The 22,624-nt window shown below is 42.9% G+C and overlaps 1 protein-coding gene across 39 annotated transcripts in view; it reads right to left on the bottom strand.

Moving 5' to 3' along the window:
* Window positions 1–16,038: 16,038 nt before the first annotated feature.
* The window catches only part of TENM3 (teneurin transmembrane protein 3), a 1,287,129-nt gene continuing 1,280,543 nt past the window's right edge, over window positions 16,039–22,624 (bottom strand). For all 39 annotated transcript variants that reach the window (XM_074541312.1, XM_074541314.1, XM_074541319.1 and 36 more), the window contains one exon: window positions 16,039–19,662. In XM_074541312.1, the coding sequence (XP_074397413.1) occupies window positions 18,907–19,662 (756 nt within the window). In that variant the 3' untranslated portion in view covers window positions 16,039–18,906. The remainder of the gene's footprint in view (window positions 19,663–22,624) is intronic.

Genomic DNA, 22,624 nt, shown 5'->3' with positions numbered 1-22,624 from the left:
GTAGTTTTGTTACACTTTAATAGACAGAAACTTCTTTCATTTTCTAGAGAGACATTAGTGATTCTGATTTTGATAATATTCCATCTAGTCTAACCTTATCTTTTGAGGGTGGGTTGTAGAAAACTACATGCAGAACAGTGGAGAGATCCTTGGGCTAGACGATTAGGCAGATTACAAAATGTCTTTTGTCTTTACTGTTCCACTCTAAATAGATCAGACAGCCTTGCCAAATTTTAGTAGTTCCACATAATTATGGAACTTACTTTTAAGAGTACAAATAGAGAAATGAGTCTCTGTGCTGTCACATTTGTGTAAGAACTAACTGGGAAAAAAAAGCTTTCTATCCTCTGTAAGAGAATACTGAGGATACTTTTCCTTCACTTTTTGAGAATTTCCACTTTTATTACTATCTAAATCTCAGTGGCCACAAAGGGTTGTGTTTAAGGTGAGCACTAAATGAAATCCTCATGCTTTTCAAGCAGTCTGTCAAATTCACAGTGACTTGGGAGATCCAGGAATTTGTGTGCCATATGTTAGTCCAGATGAACAATACCAACAGTATATTTTTACATAGCTAACATTCATGTTTGACAGGCTTCCCTGGTGTACTTTCTAGCCTAAGCAATACGTTCTCTAACTCTTCTCCCCCTGAAACCAATTCCTTTGAGGAACAACACTTCTTTTTTCAGTCCTGACCTCTATTTTCTTTTTTTAAATTTTGTCTAGTTCTTTTCTTTCCTGGAGGGCTCTACTTATTCCTGTGAAATTGTAGCATTTCATCACCTCCATTGTCCTTGAGCCTTTCTTCTCTTCCTGATGCACTCATCCTTCACTAGTGCCCTTTAAAAAGCATCTCTCACCATTTGTGCTTTGTCTCAAAGAGGAAGGAAGGCCCTTTCCCTCTCTGCCCAGTTTGACTGTTGGATGTAAGAAGAACTGTGGAAACTCATGGCTAAAGCTAATACCTTACCCCAGGTACTATATAACTGTAGAAGAGTAACTTCCACAGTTCACACTCTCTGTGTTAAACCAAGGTCCTGTAGCGTGATTTAAAAAATGAAATGCCATGGTGTCACTCCTGCCTGAACAGCCAGGTATTTCTTGTAGGCATTATCTAGGTTCTAGTTCCAAACTGTATTTTGGTGACTGAAGAATAAAGTAAATGAGCTAAATGCCTGACAGTTATGGATGGATCCTCTTGCTTGCACATGTGTTGCAGTACAACAGACAGCAAAAGGAAACTTCTCACATGATGATGATCTTCACACACATAAATTCTCCCCTCTGCACAGATTGGAGGAGATCAGCAGCAGCCAGGGCTGCTCATTGTGAAGGCAAAGAGTGCTTCCAAAATGCTCCTTTCTGCAAAGAGACCATTCCACTGAAATGGATGATGCTTTCCAAGGCTGGAGTTGCAACAAAGTATTTACTTAGCTGCAGAGATCATAATGTTCCACAGTTTGTTTGAATTATTAAAATGCAATATTGCACAAAAATCATTATTGCAGAGCTTCGAAACACTTACTGACAATGTGGTCTTGGCAAAGTAAGTAGAGTCTTTTTAATGTATAGTTGTTTCAACAGAGAAAAAGGAAACCTGTGTTTCATACTAAGCTGTGCTTTCCAGAGATAGAAGGCATCAACTCTAATATTGATTCCATGCAGATTTTTGTTGCTTTATATTTTAAAAATACCCCTCCTCCCCATCCTCTCTCAGCAGATCAGATGTCACTTCACTTTGCTTTTCTTGAAATAACACTGGAAGCAGATCATTGACAGCTTTGGGCTTCTGCACAGTCAGCATTACAAGAGAACAGTATAGACAGGAACAGAAGTCAAATGGCCTCCCAGGAGCTCCAACCCATTAAAACAATTGCTGAGGGCACAAGAGTACAATAAACATCTGTGGTTTGTCTCCCCAGCACACCACATGCCTTTCAGTTTGCCTCTGCATGGAAAAGGGCTTGAGTGGTCTGATTGGACCCAGATGTGAACTTGCAGAGTTCAAGGCTTTCCAGGGCTTGAATTTTGGTTCCAGGCTGAGGTTAGGAGTCCTTGTAAAGATATGTTCCAGATCAATGCTTCCTCAGATTTGACAGCCCTTTAACAGTACTTTCTATTATTGGCTCTGTTCTGCTCTTTGCAAGCATTCTGATCTACCTTTGTATTCTGACAAACCTCATTTGAACTAAATACCTTCACTTCAATGTAGAAAGTAAGCACCTTCCTAAGGTTCCCAGGGCAGGCTGCTGTCCTCAGTCAGTCACTGGTTTTAGGTAAGTTGGTATAAAAATATATATCTTGCCACATAATTGTCAAGTTGCTGCTACAGAACATGGGCAGAGGAAAGGAATGGGAAGGTTAATAAAATAGGGAAGATCAGTGTCTGCCTCTTCTGAAGCTGCACACTTGGTGCTGCAGTTCTGCCATGCAGAAACAGTGTATTTTTCTCACCAGGGACTGGAGATGATATTTGCAGGTACTGGAAATGAAATAGTGAATCCCACCCACCAGAGTCTGTGTGGAGGGAGCAAAGCAAATGAATATTATCTTTCATTCTGCAAAGTTTTTATAGGAAATGTTCAATCACAGAGCTGATTCCTGAAAAAACTGTCATGCAAAGAAAACTGGAAATAGAGAGAGCTCAGGACTGCTATAGGATGCCCAGTGCAGAAAGGAGATGAGTCTGGTTCCTAACTTTGCAATGAGGGGTGAGGGGGTCTTGTCAGCATTGCTGGGACAAGTTTTGGGGGATGTAAGCAGGGAGGATAATCACAGCACTCTGGCATGTGGGAAGGCATTGCAATAGAAAGGATGACCTGCACAAAGTGAGTTACTGCCAGATGGCTCCCAGCTGGGGGACTTAAGGAGACTGTGATCTGGTTTAATCAAATGCCTGGCACCTTCTCTCTCTGCAGTGTCCAGAAAGACAGCCCTCACTGCCAGAGACAGAAAGAATCAGGACTGATGATGAGACTGCCTTTTACAAACACAGTCTGGGCAGTGCATGTAATTCTTTTTGTTGGCTTCTTCCTCTCAGTAGCATTACCTTGAATACAAGGAAATTAAGGAGAAAAATTGCTATGAGCTTTGTAGGCGCTTTATCGCTTTAATCTCCTCTCCTCTCCTCTCTGCCTTCTATTTCCCTGTCCCTTGTCATCCATCTTTGCAGAGACAGTGACCAAGTTAAGCTAAACAGCCTTTTAGATTTGTTTGCAATTGATTTGATTTCTGCTTCCAGAAACGGTTTGAAATTTTCTAAGTGTGTTATCTTCACTACGACTAAATTTTCAATAAAAATTCTGGAAATGCTAGAACAAGGATTCAACACATCTACTGGATTTAAGGAGTGAAGAATACCTATAATTTCCATAGGGTGGAAAACTGGACTACATGATTTCTGTGATTCTCTTTAGCAGGACATAAGGGAAAGGCAGAAGAAACTGCATAGAGCACTTGCCCTTATAGAAACTTGAGATGGTGGTTTTTAAGGTTTGGTGTTGCAAGAGGCTCTAAAGTAACTGGCTGAGCCTTCTGGATAGTTAGTTCAGAGCCTGCAAGGGCTGTTTGTGTTAAGTTGTATTGATTGTCTTGTGTATAATTTAATAATGTTGAAGTCTGCTTTCTTTCCTTGCAGCTATAGACTGCATCTGTCCTTGTTGGAGTGTTCCCATGGCAATCGTGGGTTGGAATTGTATTAGTTTGATTTATTCAATAAATAAGTAGAAAAATAAAACAAGATAATTACCCAACAATGAATAGCTACCATATGAACACAGTGAAAACTACACCAAAGGCCACTGGCAACAGACAACATTTCTAGTTTAAAAGCAAAGCAGAGATTCCCACCGTAATTGTGTTTTGGCCTTCATTGGCCCTTTCTCCATTAGGTGTCAGGCTCTGTAGCTTACCCAAGTTTCATTGTGTACCAAATGTTTCTCCTATCATGTCTATACCATTGTCATTTTTTCCTAACCAGTGGCAGCAGCTTTTATGTGCTCTTAAAACTCAGTCTGTATAGTAGACATATTTGCTAGGGAAGATAATAGAGGGAAGATAGTTCCCTCTTTCCTCCCCAGGGAAGTGGTACAAAAATCTGTGCTAACAAGCATCTATGCTTCAGCTGAGATTTGCTCTCCTAACAGTCCATTACAGGAACATACAGGCAGGCCCCCAAATCACTCAGGAAGCCAGCCCTGCTGTGGGATGTGGGGATCTGGCTGGACTCTTGATAACATTGGGGCAGACACAGACATGAAACAAGGCACCCTTTGCACCGGGTATTGCTCTGAAGATTCTAATACAGAAGAACAAGGCAGGTTACCTAAGAGACCAGGAAGATTTTGGTGGCTGCTCATAAGGAAATCACTTAAAATGGAGAAGCATAGGTCACTTTTATGATGTGGTTTGAGTAAACTTTCAAATCTTTGTTGAGAGATGTGAGGAACCTGGTCTCCTGCTACAGTGGCACAGATTTTGGTACAGCATTCAATGGAAGAGGTGTAAATGCAGCAGTGCATTCAACACTGACAATACAATTTGACTTGGGCTTTCCCAAATACTTGCTCCAAATTCTGGAAGCTGCTGACAGCTAACCACTGCCAATGCCTCTGACCACAGTGGAAAACTATAGGATTTTTGCCATGATTCCTTGTATGTTTGGGACAGGAGTGTAGAGCAGGAATGGCTGTTTCTGAACAGTCAGTCCAGGGCTGTCTGCTGACTGCAAGATGCATGTGTTTCAGTCAAGAACCACTGAAAATACTATATTTCATAAAACCTAACAGGACAAGAAAACTATTTTTTCTGAATGTTCAATGTGCTGCTGATCAGTATGTGTTATACAAGATGCACCCAGGTGTTCAGTCATCATACTAAGCTAGACTTTTAATCAGAAGGAGACACTGTTATCTATTTGAAGATCTCCTCTTTGTCCAGAGGATCTCACGTAAGTAGAAAAACTTCCTAAGAGCATCTGCTGACTGGCTGAAGACATGTCTCACTAAAAAGCTTCTAAACTGATGTTTGAAAACTGGTTTGAATGCTCATTGAAAGGCACTATAATATAAGCTAACATTTGAGGCTCTCGAAGGGACCTGTGGATCCTGTTTCAAACCTAATTTCCATGAGAATTACATCAGCATTCAAGTCTCCCATTGCTGTTGGTGGAAATGTTTTTGGAATTAATGCTAAAATATCAGAGCCTTTGTGGAGATACTGTCTTTATGAGATGATTCCCATGACTACAGCCTGTTCCCACAACTAGGCCTGTAGAAACTGGGAGACCTGAGATCTCTTTCTTGACTCTGCTTTTGGCCTGCTGTGCCTGTAACTCTTATCATCTCTCTGTAAAAGAGGGATAAAGCTTGGCTTCTTTTGTACAATGTTATGAGCACTTCAAAGTGCAATGTTTCAAAAGAATGAAGTTTTATTAGGAACTTCTGCTGTTCTCACTTCCTCCTTGCCCCTGTGGTATGAAGTACTACAAGAGCTGTGGCCTTGGAAGGTGCCTAGGCAGTCTCAGCATCCTCTCACTGCTCTTTCTGGGGTCAGCTTGCCTAGTGGGAGCACGGAGCAGCGGGCTGCTGATTGCAAATTTCACCCCAGGAAACTTTCCACCTAGGCCTAGAGTAATACCCCAGACAGATGCTGCTCCAGAGTTATTGCAGCCTGAATTAGAAGTTTGTGAGGGGGAAGAGTGAACGGTTTCACCTTGGTTTTCCCCATAAGAGTAGTGAAAGAGTATGTCCTAAAATAAATGAGAAGAAAGCTCTTAGATGGTGCTTCTTAGCCTGAGGAAGTAATAAGTGCTCTTTCTGGGCATGCAGATTATCAAGATACCATTAACAAGATTTATTTGCTGCTCCTGTGAGCATGTAGTGCATGTAGGTCTTCTCAGGCATTTGCAAAGCACTTAAGGGAACAGCTTGGTGGTCTGAAGACTGGAAAAAAGGACCTTGTCCCACTGTTATTTCCATGGAGATTTGAGATTGCTTGGAAATGACAAACAGAAGTTTGTAACTCTGGTTATAGCCAGAGTTACGGAGATCAGTGACCTCTAGTCTTCAACCCGTGCCTATTCTTTTAACTTCTGGAGACTTATTAGGGGGAGAAGGCAGCGTCTGGGGTCCTGTTTGGTATGTCTGCTTGCAAGATCAGGGCCTCCATCCTTCTCCTCTGCTCCAACCCTTGTGACATTGCCTCCTGTGTTCTACACTGAGATACAGAGTGTTTCTTCCCCTACTCCTTGACTTGCCACTGATGGTCTGTTTAATCAATGGCATCTCCTTTAGTACTTCATTTTGGGTTTTTTCCCACTTTGCTTTCCCTCTCCTATTTAGGCTGTATGTGTCACCAGCTCTAGGACATCCTCTGCTTTTCCACCTGACCCATGGCTCAGTACTTATGCCATAGCATGATCTTAAGTAATGATTTCAACTTTTTCCAGACAAGCTCTGAAGCAAATTCACAGAGCAAGGTCTTTTGAAGTCCCAAGCCTGCAATGTGGTGCAGAGAAACTGCTCCCCCTGGGCACCAGTGTTATGAGTCTCTCTAGTCAGGGAGCCAAGCTGGGTGGCTTTTCCCCTTATGTGCAAGAGTCCTCTGGTCTGGAAGACAGAGCAAAGCCAATGTTATACTGCTCAAGCCATCCCCTCTACAGCCTCGGCCTGTCCTACTGCCTAAAAATGATCCCCTGCACAAGCAGTTTCATGGTGGGGGTATTGAGTTGGGATATATATGGCCATTAACCACTGTACTGTGCATGTTAACTGATAAATAATGGAAGGTTTTGACTGTAATATGAAATTGACTTTGTTTTTTTTTTTAGCTCCTAACCTTGCAACTCTATCCATGAATTTCAGTGGATAGCTTGTCATATCCTAATTGGTCTTACAAATTTTGTACAGTACAAATGTTTTGGCAATGGAACTGTTTTGATCAAAGGTTGTATAAATCCCATTAGTCACAGCAGCTGAACCTGTATGAACCCTTTGATGGGGCTTGTACCACCTGAATTCCTACAGCACCATTACAGCTTGTACCTCCTGTGTATAGATACGCTTTTAATTGAGCTCCTCTGGCTGCGTGTGCTGGTGGGCTAAGGCAGGATGTGATCTGATGCAATGTGTGGGCTGCAGGAACCAGGCTCAGCAGCCTTTCTTAACTATGGGTTGCCAGCTCCACATCTCCCTTTCTTTGTCACCTAACATCACATCCACAGCATTTTGGCTCAGTATTTCTTGTCTGCTCTGAGAAATTAAACAGGGCACTGGAAGAAGTGGTGCTTCTTTACTGAACTGCAGTGATTTATGTACATGCCAACAGGAATGAGGAAATACAAATTCCTCCTGCTTCCAGATTTGCACGTGAGCCATTTTGAGGGCACTATTTTATTTCCTGGATTGCTGAACTCATTTGGCCTTGTGCCTCGCAGCACCACATGAGGTATGTCTTAATAGGCGTGAAAGGTATGGCATGCTGTGACTTGATTTTATTTACATTTATGTTTATACCATGTTTACTTTAAAATGACTGAACTTCTGCGGTTGCAACTCCAGGGTGGTAAAGTTCACTGAAAGGACAGTTAAGTTCCTATAATCTAAATCTGGAAGACCTTATTTAAAATCATGGCCACTGTTTGCCATTTCTTACTTTGCTTTCATTCAGTGAAACTGTACTGGTCTTTTATCTGGTCCCTACCAGCTTCCTGGTTTCTCTCTTTCTCTCTTTCTCTCTTTCTTTCTCCCTCTCCTCTCCTCTCCTCTCCTCTCCTCTCCTCTCCTCTCCTCTCCTCTCCTCTCCTCTCCTCTCCCTCTCCCTCTCCCTCTCCCTCTCCCTCTCCCTCTCCCTCTCCCTCTCCCTCTCCCTCTCCCTCTCCCTCTCCCTCTCCCTCTCCCTCTCCCTCTCCTCTCCCTCTCCCTCTCCCTCTCCCTCTCCCTCTCCCTCTCCTTTCTTTCCTTTCTTTCCTTTCTTTCCTTTCTTTTTTTTACTAGCCCTGACTCTATTTGGATTTCCAATGACAGAAGTGATAGCTATCATTTATTAATAATATGAAGAAATGTAATTCTGACAAAATATTTAACTTTGAAGTGTACTTGCTTTCATTTAACTGAAACTCCTCAAGCTCATGGCTGACTGTCTCAGTTTCCTGTGTCTCTAGCACTCCATCTCAAAAGGACACCTTGACTATCCAGGAAATGGAGTTCTAAGACACTACAGGTGTAATGAGACAAGTCAGCTTCTGGCTTATTGTGTAGTGCTGGTCAGGCATTTTCTGTCAAAATGTTTTTATTTTCTCTAGTCAGGAGTCACTGATTTGACAACTGTTAGTGGAAATGTACCTATCAGTTTTGGCAGGTGAGTCTTCTCACGCAGGAGAATGAATCTCTGGAGCAGGGCAGACGTCTATCTGCAGAGCATCCCACTTCCTCTAGTTCAGCTGGCAGCTCTCCCTGGGTCCTTGGAGATTGCTTCCAGTGCTCTGACAGGCTGGAGACTTAAACTTCTCTCTCTAATGCTCTGATAAGGAGAACCCCAGAATGCTACTTGCTAGTATGAAGCATGGCTAACTCAAACTTGAATTAGTTCTGTGTTTAACTAAATAATTAAATGATTTTGGGCCACAGAGGGAGCAGGTGACTGAAACTCTCATGGAACAGCTGCTTAAACTGGTTCTGGTCAGTGAGATCCAGCTTCTGTCTCTTTTTCACACCAAGCCTGACTGCACATTCCTATCCTCTTCTTAGGCCCAGAATCATGCTTGAAGGCATACCAGAGAGATAAGATCCACAGAGAATGAATCTCTAGGAAGTAGGGTTTTGGGTCCTCAGAGTGGCTCCTAATAGGTTCAGATGTATGTAAGAGCTGGCACAAGCAATGGAAGACTTTGGCTGGGAAGAGGTGGGTGAAAGGGATATGACTATCCTTTCCGACAGGAGTGGGCAATTACAATGGCTTATAGAGCCCTACCTGGGAGTTATACAGATGTTTTCATGCAGTCTCAGGGAATGTATACATATACCACAGTTGCCAGTAACCAGTGGTTAGCAACACTCAGGTTCCATTCCTGGCTGCAAACTAATATGTACCAGCAGCAAGCCCTCGTTAAGGAAAAAAAGGGCTACTTCTGGATGGCTTGCAAACACAGACATCACTAGATTTCATCCAGGTGTGGGATAAGGAGGTCCGTTTTCAATGTGCCTACTGCTTAGCTTGCTTGTGTTCTGCAGCCCTTTTGCTCTCTCTCACTGCTGGCCCATTGCTCTGTCAAGCTAAGCTAAAAAAGTCTTGTAAGACCAGGAGACTTGCAAACATGACAAACGGCTTTGCAGACGTACTTCCCCAAAGGTTTCAGTCCCAGGAGCAGGCGTGCAGCTTGACCTTGCCTGGAGCCAGCAGAGCACATTGAGAAGGACTGTGCCTAACACCTTATTTGCAGAATGCCCTACCCCCCACACACAGCATGTGCTGTCCCTCACCAGCTGCAAACCACTGTATCAGCTGTGGTCTGTGCTTCCCAGCTCACGATGAGTTCACTGGGATTACTGGCTGGCAGATGCTTCTATTATAAATATTTCCTTTTTTAAAGTTAGGTGAGATTTTTAATAAGTATAGTCTACATATGAAGCTCATAGCCTCTCTGCTTCCAGGTACAGGGTGCAAGTGTATGCTGAGCTGCTGTGGAAGGTAGCAGGTATTTTGAGTTGTTCCTTGCTAATTATTGCTTCAGTAAACAACAGCTGTTCAAATGCAGCTCAGCTTCTTGCTTTGAAAAGATTACAGTGCCCAAACTGCAGTCTGGTATTATTGAAAAAAGAAAAAAAAGTTATAATCATTTCACTCCCCTACTGCTACAGATTTTATGGGCCTTGTAGTGTGCTGTTATGTCAGGCATATTAATTGCTAGTGAGTCGATGTTAAGCAAATGAAACAGTTTTGTACAGCGTTTGGACACTTGGTTATAGACAGTTTAACAGAAGTCTTCTGGAGAGACTGTGCATTAGTCTTAGATTATTTTTCAGCACTGGAGGAATGGCTCTTTCAAAGTAACTATAAAATGAACCATTGCTGCCATGCAATAGCAGTAATAAGCTGTTAAGGTACATTGCAAAGCAAGAGGTCAGAGGCAGTATGTTCCAGCCACTCAAGAAGTGTAATAACAACTAATTAGTGCAGCTACTTCAGAGGCTACTGCTACTGCAATGAGAGGAAAGAAAGGCAGAAAAGTGCAAGGGGGGCGTCACTCTTCTATCTGCCCTTTAGAGGAAGGAGTTGTTGATATTAACTTCGCAGAGGGTGAAGGCCTGACCCAGCACAGCACTGTGTCAGCGATGTGCTCTTGGCAGTGAAAAGAAAAATAGCCCTGTTCTCTACTCCATGCAGTTCCTGCCCTTCTGCTTCCTTCCTGAGGAGCAGGATTTATAGGGGCATCTGTCTTGATTTATTGAGGAGCAAAAATTACAAATTAACTTTCCAGGCATGTGCACACACATGATTTGCTGCACAATGCCAGACTGATCCCTTCCCCTCTGTCCTCCTGGCCGGGTGGCTCTTGCCCACAGCCACTGGCTGAGCTATCAGCCCAGCACTGGTGTGAAGCTGGGGCAGCGCCCAGGGCCACTGCTGGCCACCAGTGCCCATGGTCTGATAAACAAGCTGGGCTTTGTTTGAAGCAATTTTTCCATGCACTGGTACATTTCACTGGCTGCCGATGAAAGCTATCTGAAAACACCTTTTGCGCCGTTAAAAACAAAGGAAAAAACCCCCTAATGTATTTTACCACATGCATATATGAGCAGTCAAGCTGGCACCTTTTGTTTGCCCTTGAGAAGGAACAAGGTGGTCTGAGCCCACTGCTGTCATGGGGTCACCTGCCGAGGGCAGGGCTCTGCTTTGGGCCCGCGGTCGGGCCTCGCCGTCGGGCTGTGAGAAGGAGCACGAGCTGGGCAAGCGCCAGGCAGCACCACGGGCAGCACCCACTGTGGTGCTGCCCTTGTGGAGCTCCTGCCACGGCCCGTAGCCCGCGGGAATGGCACATTCAGGGAGACCGGAGAGGGGCACAGGTGGCACTGGCCCCGCAGGACGTGCCAGGCTGCCTGCTCCGCTCGGGCCAGTCGGGGTCCATGCTGCGGGTTGGCACGAGGTCTGCTGCTAGGGGACACGGCATCTTAAGGCAGTGTGTATGTACTTATGTGTGTACGTACGTACATATCAATTTATTTATTTATTTACATTGTTGCAACCCCACCTCAAGGAGGCGCACCCCCGGCGCGCCGCGGGCCCCACCGAGCCGATAAAATGGCGGCTAAGAGCCCCCCGAATCACCGGCCCAGCGCCGGCAGCTGCCGGCCCTCCCCTGCCCGCCAGGGGGCGCGCGAGCCACGGCCGGCCCGCGGTGCCGCGTCCCTGTGGAGGGTACGGCCCGGCCGGGGGAGCGAGGCGTGTCCCGGTGGAAGGGACAGCCCGGCCGGGGGAGCGAGGGGAGCGGTCCCCGCCTCGCCCGGCCCGCGCTGCCGCTTTGGGGCACTGAGGGACGGTGCGCTGATGGCGAAGGGGGTCAGGTGGTTGCGGGAGCGGGTGTTGTCCCGGGCGAACGCCGTGCCGGCTGCCGGAGCGGGGAGCGGCTCGCTTGCTGCTGGAAGTGCACTTCAGTGCCTTCCTTCCCTTGGGTGTGAGCTGCGCTGTGAGGGGTCAGGAGCGGAGGGAGCAGTTTGCCGTTCCTGGTGAGGCAGCTCCCGGTTAAGGACCCAGCGCTTCCCAGCGCACCGGAGCTGGCGGAGCGTGGAACACCTGGGAAGGGAGTGTCGGTCACTGAGAGCAAGGCGCGCTCAGGGCAGAGTGCGGTCAGAGCTGGCGCAGACAACGTTTTACTGTTTTAAAATTTTTGTTTGATTGATTTTTTTATTTAACCTAAACACTTGCCTCTGGATGCCTTGAAAACATAAACATACGGATATATTAGCTTTGGCTATGTTATTAGAGCGTGAGGAAGTTTGTTTTAGTTAGTTTTAATTATCAGCTGCTGTAGAAGGTAATAGAACAACACATCTTTGCTGAGTAAACCGAGGGATGTTTTTAAAATGCCTCAGCCTTGCACTCGCTGTTTAAAGAGTTGAAACTTTTAGGGTTATGTTTGCTGGCTTTGGTCTGTGCCAACTTAATTGGGATATTTCAGGATTGTTAAAGGGGAGGTGATAAGGAGAAGACAAACCCAAACCCTTTGGCCTGGAATTTACCACAGTTATTAGGGTTTTACTTTGACGTCTCCTGTGCAGCTAAATGAATGGTGCCATAATCTAGTGTAAACTCACATCACCTGCATCCATTACATGTACTTCCAATAGCTCCTATTTTGCCAAAAGCTTTTGGAAACTGCTCCTATAGTCAGTTACCAGAATTGCCTTCCCACCCACTTTCTCTTCCCTCCTTTCCTGTCTGTTTGGAAGCACTTTGCTACAACTCTGTTTTTAATTTTTTTTTTTTTTTTGTGAGGGCATTTAAACACTATTTTCATGTCACCCTTTTGTGCCGTTTTATCTTTCTTTTTTTTTTTTTTTAATTGTTCCAAGACTCAGATTTATGTGTGATGTCTCCTTGTGCTCTCTCCAGGGTTGTCATGATGAATGCATCAGGACTGCATGTAAGAGTGGTACTGCTGGCACCATATGCAGAGATAACATTGCCTTCCTATTTCCCTTGTTTAACCAGGCCAGTAATCTCATTAAGCTTCTCCACCCCTAAAAGCTCTTCACCGCCACCACGATTGTACTGGAATCTCACAATGAGTTATTTATCCATTATGCACTCCTCATTCTTTCCAGTCAGTGCTTTCTTGAAGGCAGCCATGTACCTTTCATAGCAAGATTTGCATTTCTTATTCTGAGATATTTTACTTTTGGAGCTGCCTGTATTGAAATACATTTTGTTTGAATGGGCTCACTTCAGCAAGTGATCCATATTGTTCTGTGTGACTGCTCTGTCCTAGCCATTATTTGCCACTCCATTAATTTTTGTCATCTGCAGATATTGGCGTGACTGATTTTTTTTTTTTAATATGTGCTTCCCCGTCATTGTGTAAGTTGGTGACTAATACTGGTTCTGGTATTATGGGCTTGTACACTCTCACCCTCCCCAGCTCATTTTTCCATAGTGGTTTTTATCTGCAAACAATGGGGGAACTTTTTAATATTTATTTTTATAGCATTTGTAACATGCCTATATAGAGTTACTTTCAGATTTGCATTAATAACTGATTCCTCAATTATCTTTCTTTATGCTGTTTTAATTTTATTTATTATTGCTGTAACTTTAATTGGTTCATTAGATAGCCATTCTTGTCACTTCAGTTTAAAAATGATTCCTGGGCTTGAAATTTGGAAATATTTTATTGCATTGGGATAACAATTTTCCCTTGTGCCTCTGTAATGCATGGCACTCACCCTGCTGTCTCAGACTGCTTAAGTGTGATTGAGTAACTAGAGCCAGTTGAAGCATGTTGTCGCCTTCCAGCCTTGTTCTTAGTTTCTGAATTTCTTCCTTTTCCTCCTGAATCCCAAAAGGCTTTATTAAGACAGCTTTGTGGGAACCATTAACTCTAAGCTGCATAATTATGTTACTGTAGCATTGACTTGTTTAATAGTAGGGAAAAATTGTATGCATGTCTAGAAACTTATATTCCTCAATGATGGAAATTTAACTTTGTAAATTAAAAGGTTTACTCAATTTACCTACAAAGTTATAGTAATTAACAGCAAGAGAGTCTACCAGCAATAAAGCAGGTTCTGTGACAACATGTCACTTTAATGAGCTGCCATCATATTATGCTTATTCTTCACCTTTTAAATTGCATATAAGTCTCTCATGTACCTAAAGAAAGGGATGGTGTTACTGCTTAGCTTGCTTGGTTTAGAAGTGGGGACCCATATTTAGCATATTTACCTTTACTCATTGATGCATTTAATGTCATGCTTGCACTGCTCAGAATTGCATACATTTGTGATACTAGAAATCAGGCCAAGAATTTTTTTAAAAAGCCATGCATACAAAGAATATTTCAGTTGATAATCCTCATGCCCCTCTTTGTGTGGTACTCTGTGACTTCATTCTCACTGTTGTGTTTCAGACCACCTGGGGGCAGCTCACCTCCCTTTTGCTCTCCCTACCCTGTTGTCCCCAGCACATCTGGTTATGAAAGCAGGGCAGATTGTGCCAGAGCACCAGAGAGCATGTTCTTGTCCCTCACAGTGCCACCTGCAATTGCCAGTATTCTGCTTTGTGATTAGGAGATGGCATAACAAACAAACCCTTCCACCATCTCTTCCCCCTGAAAGGCTAAGACACTTTTAGTGGTCCCTAACAAATACTTAGGTTTCTGGGATGGGGAAAAGAAAAGCTGCATTTTTTTTTAGCTTTTCGTGGTGCACCTAATTAAGACTTGGCATCCTTATTTATGTTACTTCTGCTAAAAAATGGGCTGGGGGGATGAGCAGGGATTTACCTATTATTTGTATTTTGACTTTTTGAATAGATCTAGCCTAGGTACTCACAGAGTTAAATTTGCCTTGTGTGGTCAGTCTGCCACAAAGCCAAAAACTTCAGAGGTAAAAAATGAAGTCTTAAGCTCTGTCAGCATGACAGCTATAGACCATGTGTTCCTTTTTTCCTGGGGGAAGAACTGGCACATACTCATCAATTAACTGGTTTACATTTTGTTTTTTATGACTTTTAGTTTGTCTTTTTTGTTTGGTATGACTGAGCCCCAGCAACTTGTGTGTGTAAAGATCAATTTAATTTTATAAAGCTTGTATCTTATTCTTTAATCCTTAGGACTGATTGGTTGTAGATCAGAAGCTGATTAGTTTGGTGGGTGTGGCTTTGCAGTTAGGGGTATGATATCACTTGTCTGTGCTGTTCAGTTTATGCTGTGGAATGATGCTCTGTGCTTTGGCTTATTTTTAACCCTGGCAGCTTCTAATAAGTGTCAAATAAGCAGCTTCTAATAAGCTGCTTAGAAGCTGTTTCTAATAAGTGCCTCTGCTTTGCCATCCCCAAAGAATTATGCATGAGTTTCTTCCTCTTTTTCTTAAAGGTTCTCAAGCTGCCCATATGTAAAGCCATAGCCTGCCCTTCTGGACATAGCAGTATATCAAGGTATCAACACTTTCAGAAGCTTTTCCCGTCCTTTTTATCCCTGAAATCAGAATTCAAGCATTTTGTCATCTGATTCTCTGCAAATGCACCCTATTCTCCCATAGACAATTTTAACTGTTATTTTATGTAGTGTTTTTTTCTTTTACAGCCTTTCAGCCATCACTTTAGAAATGCCTCAGAAGAGTGGCAGTGGTAACTGGCATTTTTTTCCCCCCTTGTCAAATGCAAATCTCTCACCTCCCAAGTGTGAACATACAAAGATCTCTTACTGCCTTTTTTTTTAATAACAAAATTAGGCCATAGTTAGCAAAGCAGTGACCTGATTAGTGCTGGATCAACATGTTACCAACTCAAGGTTGTCACTACAAAGCGAGTGTGGTGAAGTCTGCCTTTCCAACTAAAATGAAAGCAGTCTCTTGACGAAGACCCATGCTGAAGTCAGCAGTTTCTGCAAAGGGGGCCTAAATGCAGGTTGAAGGATCTCTTCTGTGTATATATGTAACTACCAGTGCCAATCTAATTCTTTATAATCAAATACTTTTTGTCATATTTTTACTCAGGAGGATAAGAGAAAAAACAGTTCTAAGTGATTTTTTTTTTGTTCTTTGGCTCTCCTTACCTAGGAAAGATTTGGCTTTGTGGAGATATATTTAATGTTTTCTCTAAAGTTGGCCCCCTGAGAGATCCCATGAAGTAATTCACTTTGCTGAGTTAGCAGATGAAGCCATTGGAGAGAGTCAAAAAAAGGTACAGCCAACTGTGAAGCAAATGAATCAATAGGAGTGCAAGGGGATCACTTTGTTTCTTCAATAAGAGAAAAGCGTCAGCACAGGTGCAGTATCTGACATACAGATTAAAAAAACCCAAATATAAACACACACACACGCACACGTTGGGTTGGCTTTTATTGGAAAGCCTAGATGCAATCTATAGTTATCAATTTGTGGAAAATTCAGGACACATATAAAGTTAAGAAGGCAAATTAAAAGAACAATACAAATCAGACGAAATATACATCTCAAAATATCAGGATAGCATTTTCACTGGCATTGTCTAAAATACTTAGAATCTCCTTTCTTTTTTTCTTATTTTTGTAATATGCTTCTTTAATTATGCATATTTTTTCTTTAAAAAGATCTTTTGTTTCTGTATTCCCCAAGGTCACTATTTCCTGCAGGAACATGTCCAGATCACAAGTCTTTTTTAGCAAGAAATAGGCTCATTATACCTACTAACAAGGCCACTAATTGGCTTGATTTGACTGTATCTAAAATGATCACCAACAGATACTATAATTTGTTGTTTATTGGTGCCAGAACAAAGGAGAAGGGACTGGTATGCGCCAAGTAGAAGATATATTTCAATGTTGACATGTTATACAAGCTTTTCATATTCAAACAGAACAGAAACATTGGACATAATTTAGAATATGAGCCTATTTCAACAGAGAGCACTTACAGCATGCTAAATACAGTGCTGTGGAAGAGCCACCCAACAGAACTGCAAACACCTAGCATTTTACATCTTTTAAAAAGAATACGTAGCTCAATGACACACCTCTGGGGTCTGAAATACCATCCTCTCTAAATTTAGGGCCCTCAAGCTTCAAGGGTAAAAGTACTAACAACTAATCTGTGCTTTAATTCTAATAGATGATTAGCATTCATTATATGTGTAATTAGTTCTGTATGCTCTACCAAATACACACATACAGTAATAGCACTGATACTGTAGATTCGGTAGCAACTGGGCTGGGAGAAATTCAAATCTGTTTATCAAACAATCCTAATGTGCAATTTAGAGTATGTAATACCATAGACTCTCAGAATACAAAGCAGTTAGAAAACTATTTTTATTACATCCACTTGAACCATTCATAGTCAAGACACGTTCACTTACTATGTTCTGTCATTATAATACATGGATAGAAATACTGTGTATATTTCAATGAACATCAAAACCCCCAATTTTGTCTCATCTTAAAAATATTTATTTTTGTGGCTGAATTTAGTGTTCATGAGACTAAAGCTCCAAGAATGGTTTCAGCCAAGATGTAGAACAGATGCCATAGATGCCACCACAGGCTTCCTATAAGGAACCAGCTGCACACTTGAGTTCTTCCTGCAGCAAATATACTGGGCCTTGGAGCAGAGCATGCCAAATCTATGCAGTGGTGTGGAGATGCAGACTAGGCACTAGAACTGGACCTTCCTCTCCATCCCCAGGTTGTGTTCACAGTAATGAGATTTGATCTGCCAGCTGAAGGCCAGGAGATGAACCTACTGAACAGCCTGCCTGCCTAAAGAGCAATTCTGTAGCATCAGGTCAGAGGTACTATCTGGAGTTATTAACTCTTCTATCTGGAGTTATTAACACCTAAAAGAGCTGTATTGTACAGAAGACAAAGTTGACATAACTGGATGAAACTACATCATTTCTTCTTCTTCTTCTACACACAATTTGCCGAGCACCTGAGACACTATTCCTCCATTGTGAAACAAAGCTTCTAAAAAACCAACAGAAACCCCACCTGGTATGAATAAATGTCCATTTATTACATTAGGGCTGGAAAAAGACAAGGAAACCCCAACCTATTAAAGTCTTCCATCATACTAAATGAGACTTATTTGGTTACTGTGCCTTCTAACAATGACTGATGAAGTGGCACTGGCCTGGGTGACAGGAGAGGGAGGGGAGGGAGCTGTGGTCTGATTCAGCCAGCCACTTTGTGGAGTGTCCCATCCTATCAGCAGAGTGATAGATGCACAGCTTTAAACCTAATACAAAAATATTAACACTTTTGGACATTAGTCATCACTGTTATATCTCTACAATATAATCCTTTATACTGTACAGCTATAACATAAAAGGTGCAATTCCTTTTTCTTTAAAAAAAATCACACACAGCACATGTTTTTATCATTTTATTTTTAAGTATAAACTTTTTTAAACACTTTACATAAATTAACTCCTCTGAGACTAATATTTGATGTACAGTAAATTGTAATTCATATAAAAATCCATAAACAACTTGTCTCACATAATTTACAAAAAAATCAGGGTTTCCTTTGCTTATATGCAACAAGGATTCTACTTGCTGTTTTCCCCCCAAGGCAAACCATGTTAGCATTGTAAAATCCATTATTAAATTCCCATGGTAGCATAAGTCACTTGTGCCAATGTCCTTTTAGAAAGCAGCACAGTTTAATGCAGTTGGGTTGTCTATAAACAGTAATTTTTGCCCCATGTTTTAAAATTAACAGATATATACCACATCCTATGCAGTGAGAAAGAGAGAGAAAAAGAGAGAGAGAAAGAGAGAGACTACTTCTTGTAAGCAAAGGTCAACAATTCAGTACTATTTGGAAACACTGTATGGGTCTGTATCTTAATTAAATACAGTGCCTCAAAGAAACAGCCTGTTGCAAAACCTGTAGGCCTTTTTATTTTCTTTTTTTCTTCTTTTTTTTTTAATACTTTTCAGTCCAACTTGAGTGCAGCGATATGCATATGTAAACATATTCTTTAAAGCAGATCACCTTTAAGGTCATTGAGAAAAAAAAAAAGTTTTGTCATTAGCAGTATCATTCTTCTGGAAGGCGCTCTTTTCGTTACAGAGTCTGGATTGTGCTACAGAAAAAATCTGAGCAAAGATGTAAGCTTAGGCTCAAGTAGTAATGCAGCAAAACAGTTTAGTCTCCTTTTTAGAAGACACTGGTACACAGTCTCTTTGGCAGCCTGAGCTAAGCCAGTGTGTTACCTCTTTCCTATCTCACTTTGTCTGAGGAACTGTATATTGTTAGCGCTGTCTGCTAATTCTGGATATTGCTCCACAGAGAGTACATAGTACCCATCGTATCCTTGTACCTTTCCAGCACTTAGCAGCTGCCTCTTTTCTCCTTCTGTCCACAACCTGGCGCCTTCCTCTCCATCTCTTACTCTCTGTTGTTCTCTGGCCCAGGCACTGGAAAGAGCTCTTTGCCTGGCTTGCTCCAGTATCCGGGCCTTTTCCTCATCGAGTGTCATGCCATAGCGGACGTGAAGCGCTAGAGCACCGTATTGCATTTCAACATCAGCAAACCTACGAGTCCTGCCGTTCACCACAGTGGTGGACTGGGAAACAGTGACATTGATGCCGTTCTCCAGGGCCTTACGGCCACTCGTCAGCCTCAGTGTCCCAAGGTCACTCTCAGGGGAGGTGGTCTTGATAAAATAGTGCGTGTCCTTTCCCTCCACAGTGAAATGCAAGTTTTCTAGGTAGTAAGCGTTGTTCAAAACAGCTGCCACTTTTATGCAGTCCTCATTAGCAATGTTGAGCACGTTTGTTTGCACTTTGCCTTGATTGACAGCGAGCATCACCCCTTTGCCAATCAGAGACTTCACCGTGGCAAACCACAGCCACGACTTTTCTCCGCTAGATTTCCGTCTGCTGACCTGCACTTCTGCCATCTTTCCCAGGGAAAGGAAAGCCTTTGCTTGTCTCGCCACTTGTTGTTGCACTCCAGAAATTGGCTGTAAACAAGAACAGACAGAAGTTTTACCAGCCATCTGTAGCCCCCTAAATGCCAAACAACCAGGATTTCTTGGTGTGCTGCCCGTGGACAACAACAGGATATGCCACAACTGACAGTGCCAAGGAGTTAATTAGATCTGCATATTGCTTGTTCTGCTGAGTTACAAGAGTATTTTGCTAATGCTCACTGCTTTTACTCTTTGTCTCCCCGAGAACCTGCACAAAAATCAGCTTTAACTTCAGAGGCTACTTACAGGGCTGCACAGGACAGACCTGCAATGCCAATACATAACCACAAGAATCACAGAATGGTTTGGGTTAGAAGGAGACCTTGAAAATCATCTAGTTCCAACCCCCTGCTGTGGGATACTTTCAACTAGACTGGGTTGCTCAAAGACCCATCCAATCTGGCCTTGAACACCTTCAGTGACAGGGCATCCACAACTTCCCTGGGCAGCTTGTTTCAGGGCCTCACCACCCTCACAGTACAGAATTTTGTCCTAATATGTAATCTAAACTTACTCTCTTTCAATTTGAACCCATTTTCCCTAGTCCTGTCACCACCTGCTCTTGTAAATAGTCTTACCCCATCTTTCCTGTAAATTCCCTGAGGTACTGGACGGCTGCAGCTAAGTTACCTGAAAGCCTTCTCTTTTCCAGGCTGAACAATCCCAATTCCTTTCCTCATAGGAGAGGTACTCCCCATCCCTCTGATCAACTGGATGGCCCTCCTCTGAACAGGTTTATGTCCTTCCAGTGCTGGGGGCCCCAGGGCTGGATGCTATGTTTCAGCTGAGGTCTCACAAAAGCAGAGTAGAGGGGCAGAATCCTTCCTTTCCCTTGCCCTGCTGATTGGATGCGGTCCAGGACAGGATTGACCTGCTAGGCTGCCAGTGCACATTGCCAGCCCATGTCATGTTATACAGGTAAGAGCTGTCTTACTACAGTGTCATCTTACTATGGTGGCATCTCTTCCTCTGAGCTTGCTCAATTATGATTCCTGTCTACCATGAGTCCAGTCAAACTGAGGAGATTTTGGCAGGTTATGAAGCTGTGCTTTAGAACTGGAACAAACCTTTCTTTACACTGAGTCAGGAGATAAGAGTCTCTCAAGCAGCTGCAGCCTGAGACCAAACTGCAGGGAGGCTCTCATAATCCCTCAAGCTGCTGAAGAAATAAGGGAAATCAAACTGTAATGACAGTCTTTACAGTAAAAGAGAGGGAAGCTCTCTTGGTATGGACCAGTGAGGTGGAATACTGGGGGCTGATACCCTTTCTTGCAAGTACTTGCAGAAACTGATAAAAGGGGATGTGTGAACAGACTGTGGCCAGTTGGGCTGCGTGACCTTCCATTTCACTTCAAGTATCAGCTTCCTGCCTAAAAGAGCTTTTCCCCAAGAGCTTTAGGTGGGTGCAACCCTAGATATGGCAGCATTTTGTTCATAGCTAGCAAAGACAAGGGACAGTGTATGAAAAGAACCAACAAGCCAGTCTAATGGAAAAGCTAGGATAGCAGAATATCATGGAAGAGCTGTGTGTAGCCCACTATGCCAGATGCACTCTTGGTAAAGAGAGGATGGCTGGGGAATGGGACCTGTGAGCATAACTGCAGTGCTTAGCCAGGACAGCTGAAAGAGTAGGAGCCGCTAGCAGGAATGGTTAGCTAGTGCACCTAGACAGCAGGACAGCTCAAATCACAGGGTCAGCTGTGGTTGGGATGAGACCTCAAAACTTATTGGTCTAACCTGGGCCTTAGCAGCAACAAGCTGTGAATGAGCTGTACTGATAGAGGTGGGGAGCAGACAGCTGTCCTGGCAGTTGCCTCAGCAGGAAACAAAGATTGAAATAGCTTTGGCTGCACTTTTGAAAACGAGTACTTGGGTTTTTGATGATGATCCAGTTTATCTTCCAATTGACCCCTTCTCCCTTCAGTAAAATACTGCTTAAACCATTTGATTCCCTGCTGACAAATGAGTCAAAAGCCTGCTTTGTTTTCCTAAATTTCTGGATGGGAGACCAACTGGAGTCATTAAGATTCATACAACCTTAATTCAGCCTTGCTGCTGATCAAAGCTTGGCAAAAAGTTTGCAAAGGCTTCTCTGTTTTGCACAAGGGTAGCTTTCTGGAGGGGATAACTCCTGAGGGAATTATGAATTAACTTGGACTCTCCATTCTTCTTGAATGTGGCAGATTTTGATCTGCATTTGCTAATGAGTATGAATTTCAGCTGTTGTAAATCCTACATGAAAGCTATTGGGCACAAAATATATTGTAGACAACAATCATCAGTGAGAGTAGCAAAATGCTATAGCAACTTCATAATGACGAAGTTTTTTTTTTTTTATCCTCAGAGCTCAGTAAAGCTCACTCACTCCAGAATGTTTCAAAATACCAAGTGGTTTGTGTGTTTACTTCTGCCTCCTTCTGCATTTGCTTGTTCACCAGTGAATATCAGAGTTGCAGCTTCTTCCTATATGAGAATTTTGAATCTTTGTTTTCCTACCGCACCCTTCTTGCTCTGTCACGTCACGTGCTCCTGGCATTCCTCATGTTATTGAGCTCTTTCCCAAAGATTTTTGACAACTAGCTGTCTGCCCTCATCTCTTTGACCAGACTGGTTCTATTCCTGGTATGATTTGCTGGTGTTAGTGGATGATTTCATTCTTTAGCCTTTGAGACCTATCTTTGAGACCTAAACAACTTCTGGTCATTCTTCACAGCCATGCCTGATGACAGGTCTCTTATCTCCCAATGCAACTGGAATGCTTGTCATGCTCCTCCTTCACTTTGTTGCTCATGGAAGACACTAGTCTCATGCTGGGCTCTAAAGGCTCTCCCTATTACTCAATTCCTTGCTGTTAAAAAAGAATGAACTAATGAACTAACAAACTAACTAACTTACTAACTAACTTCCTGAATGCAAAGTTAGCTTCTATATGCTCCCTTCTGCTGGGCCACCA

Source organism: Zonotrichia albicollis, chromosome 5 (assembly GCF_047830755.1).
Source record: "Zonotrichia albicollis isolate bZonAlb1 chromosome 5, bZonAlb1.hap1, whole genome shotgun sequence".
Lineage (NCBI taxonomy): Eukaryota > Metazoa > Chordata > Aves > Passeriformes > Passerellidae > Zonotrichia > Zonotrichia albicollis.
Note: the sequence above shows the minus strand (reverse complement) of the source record. Positions and strands in the feature narration are given on the sequence as shown.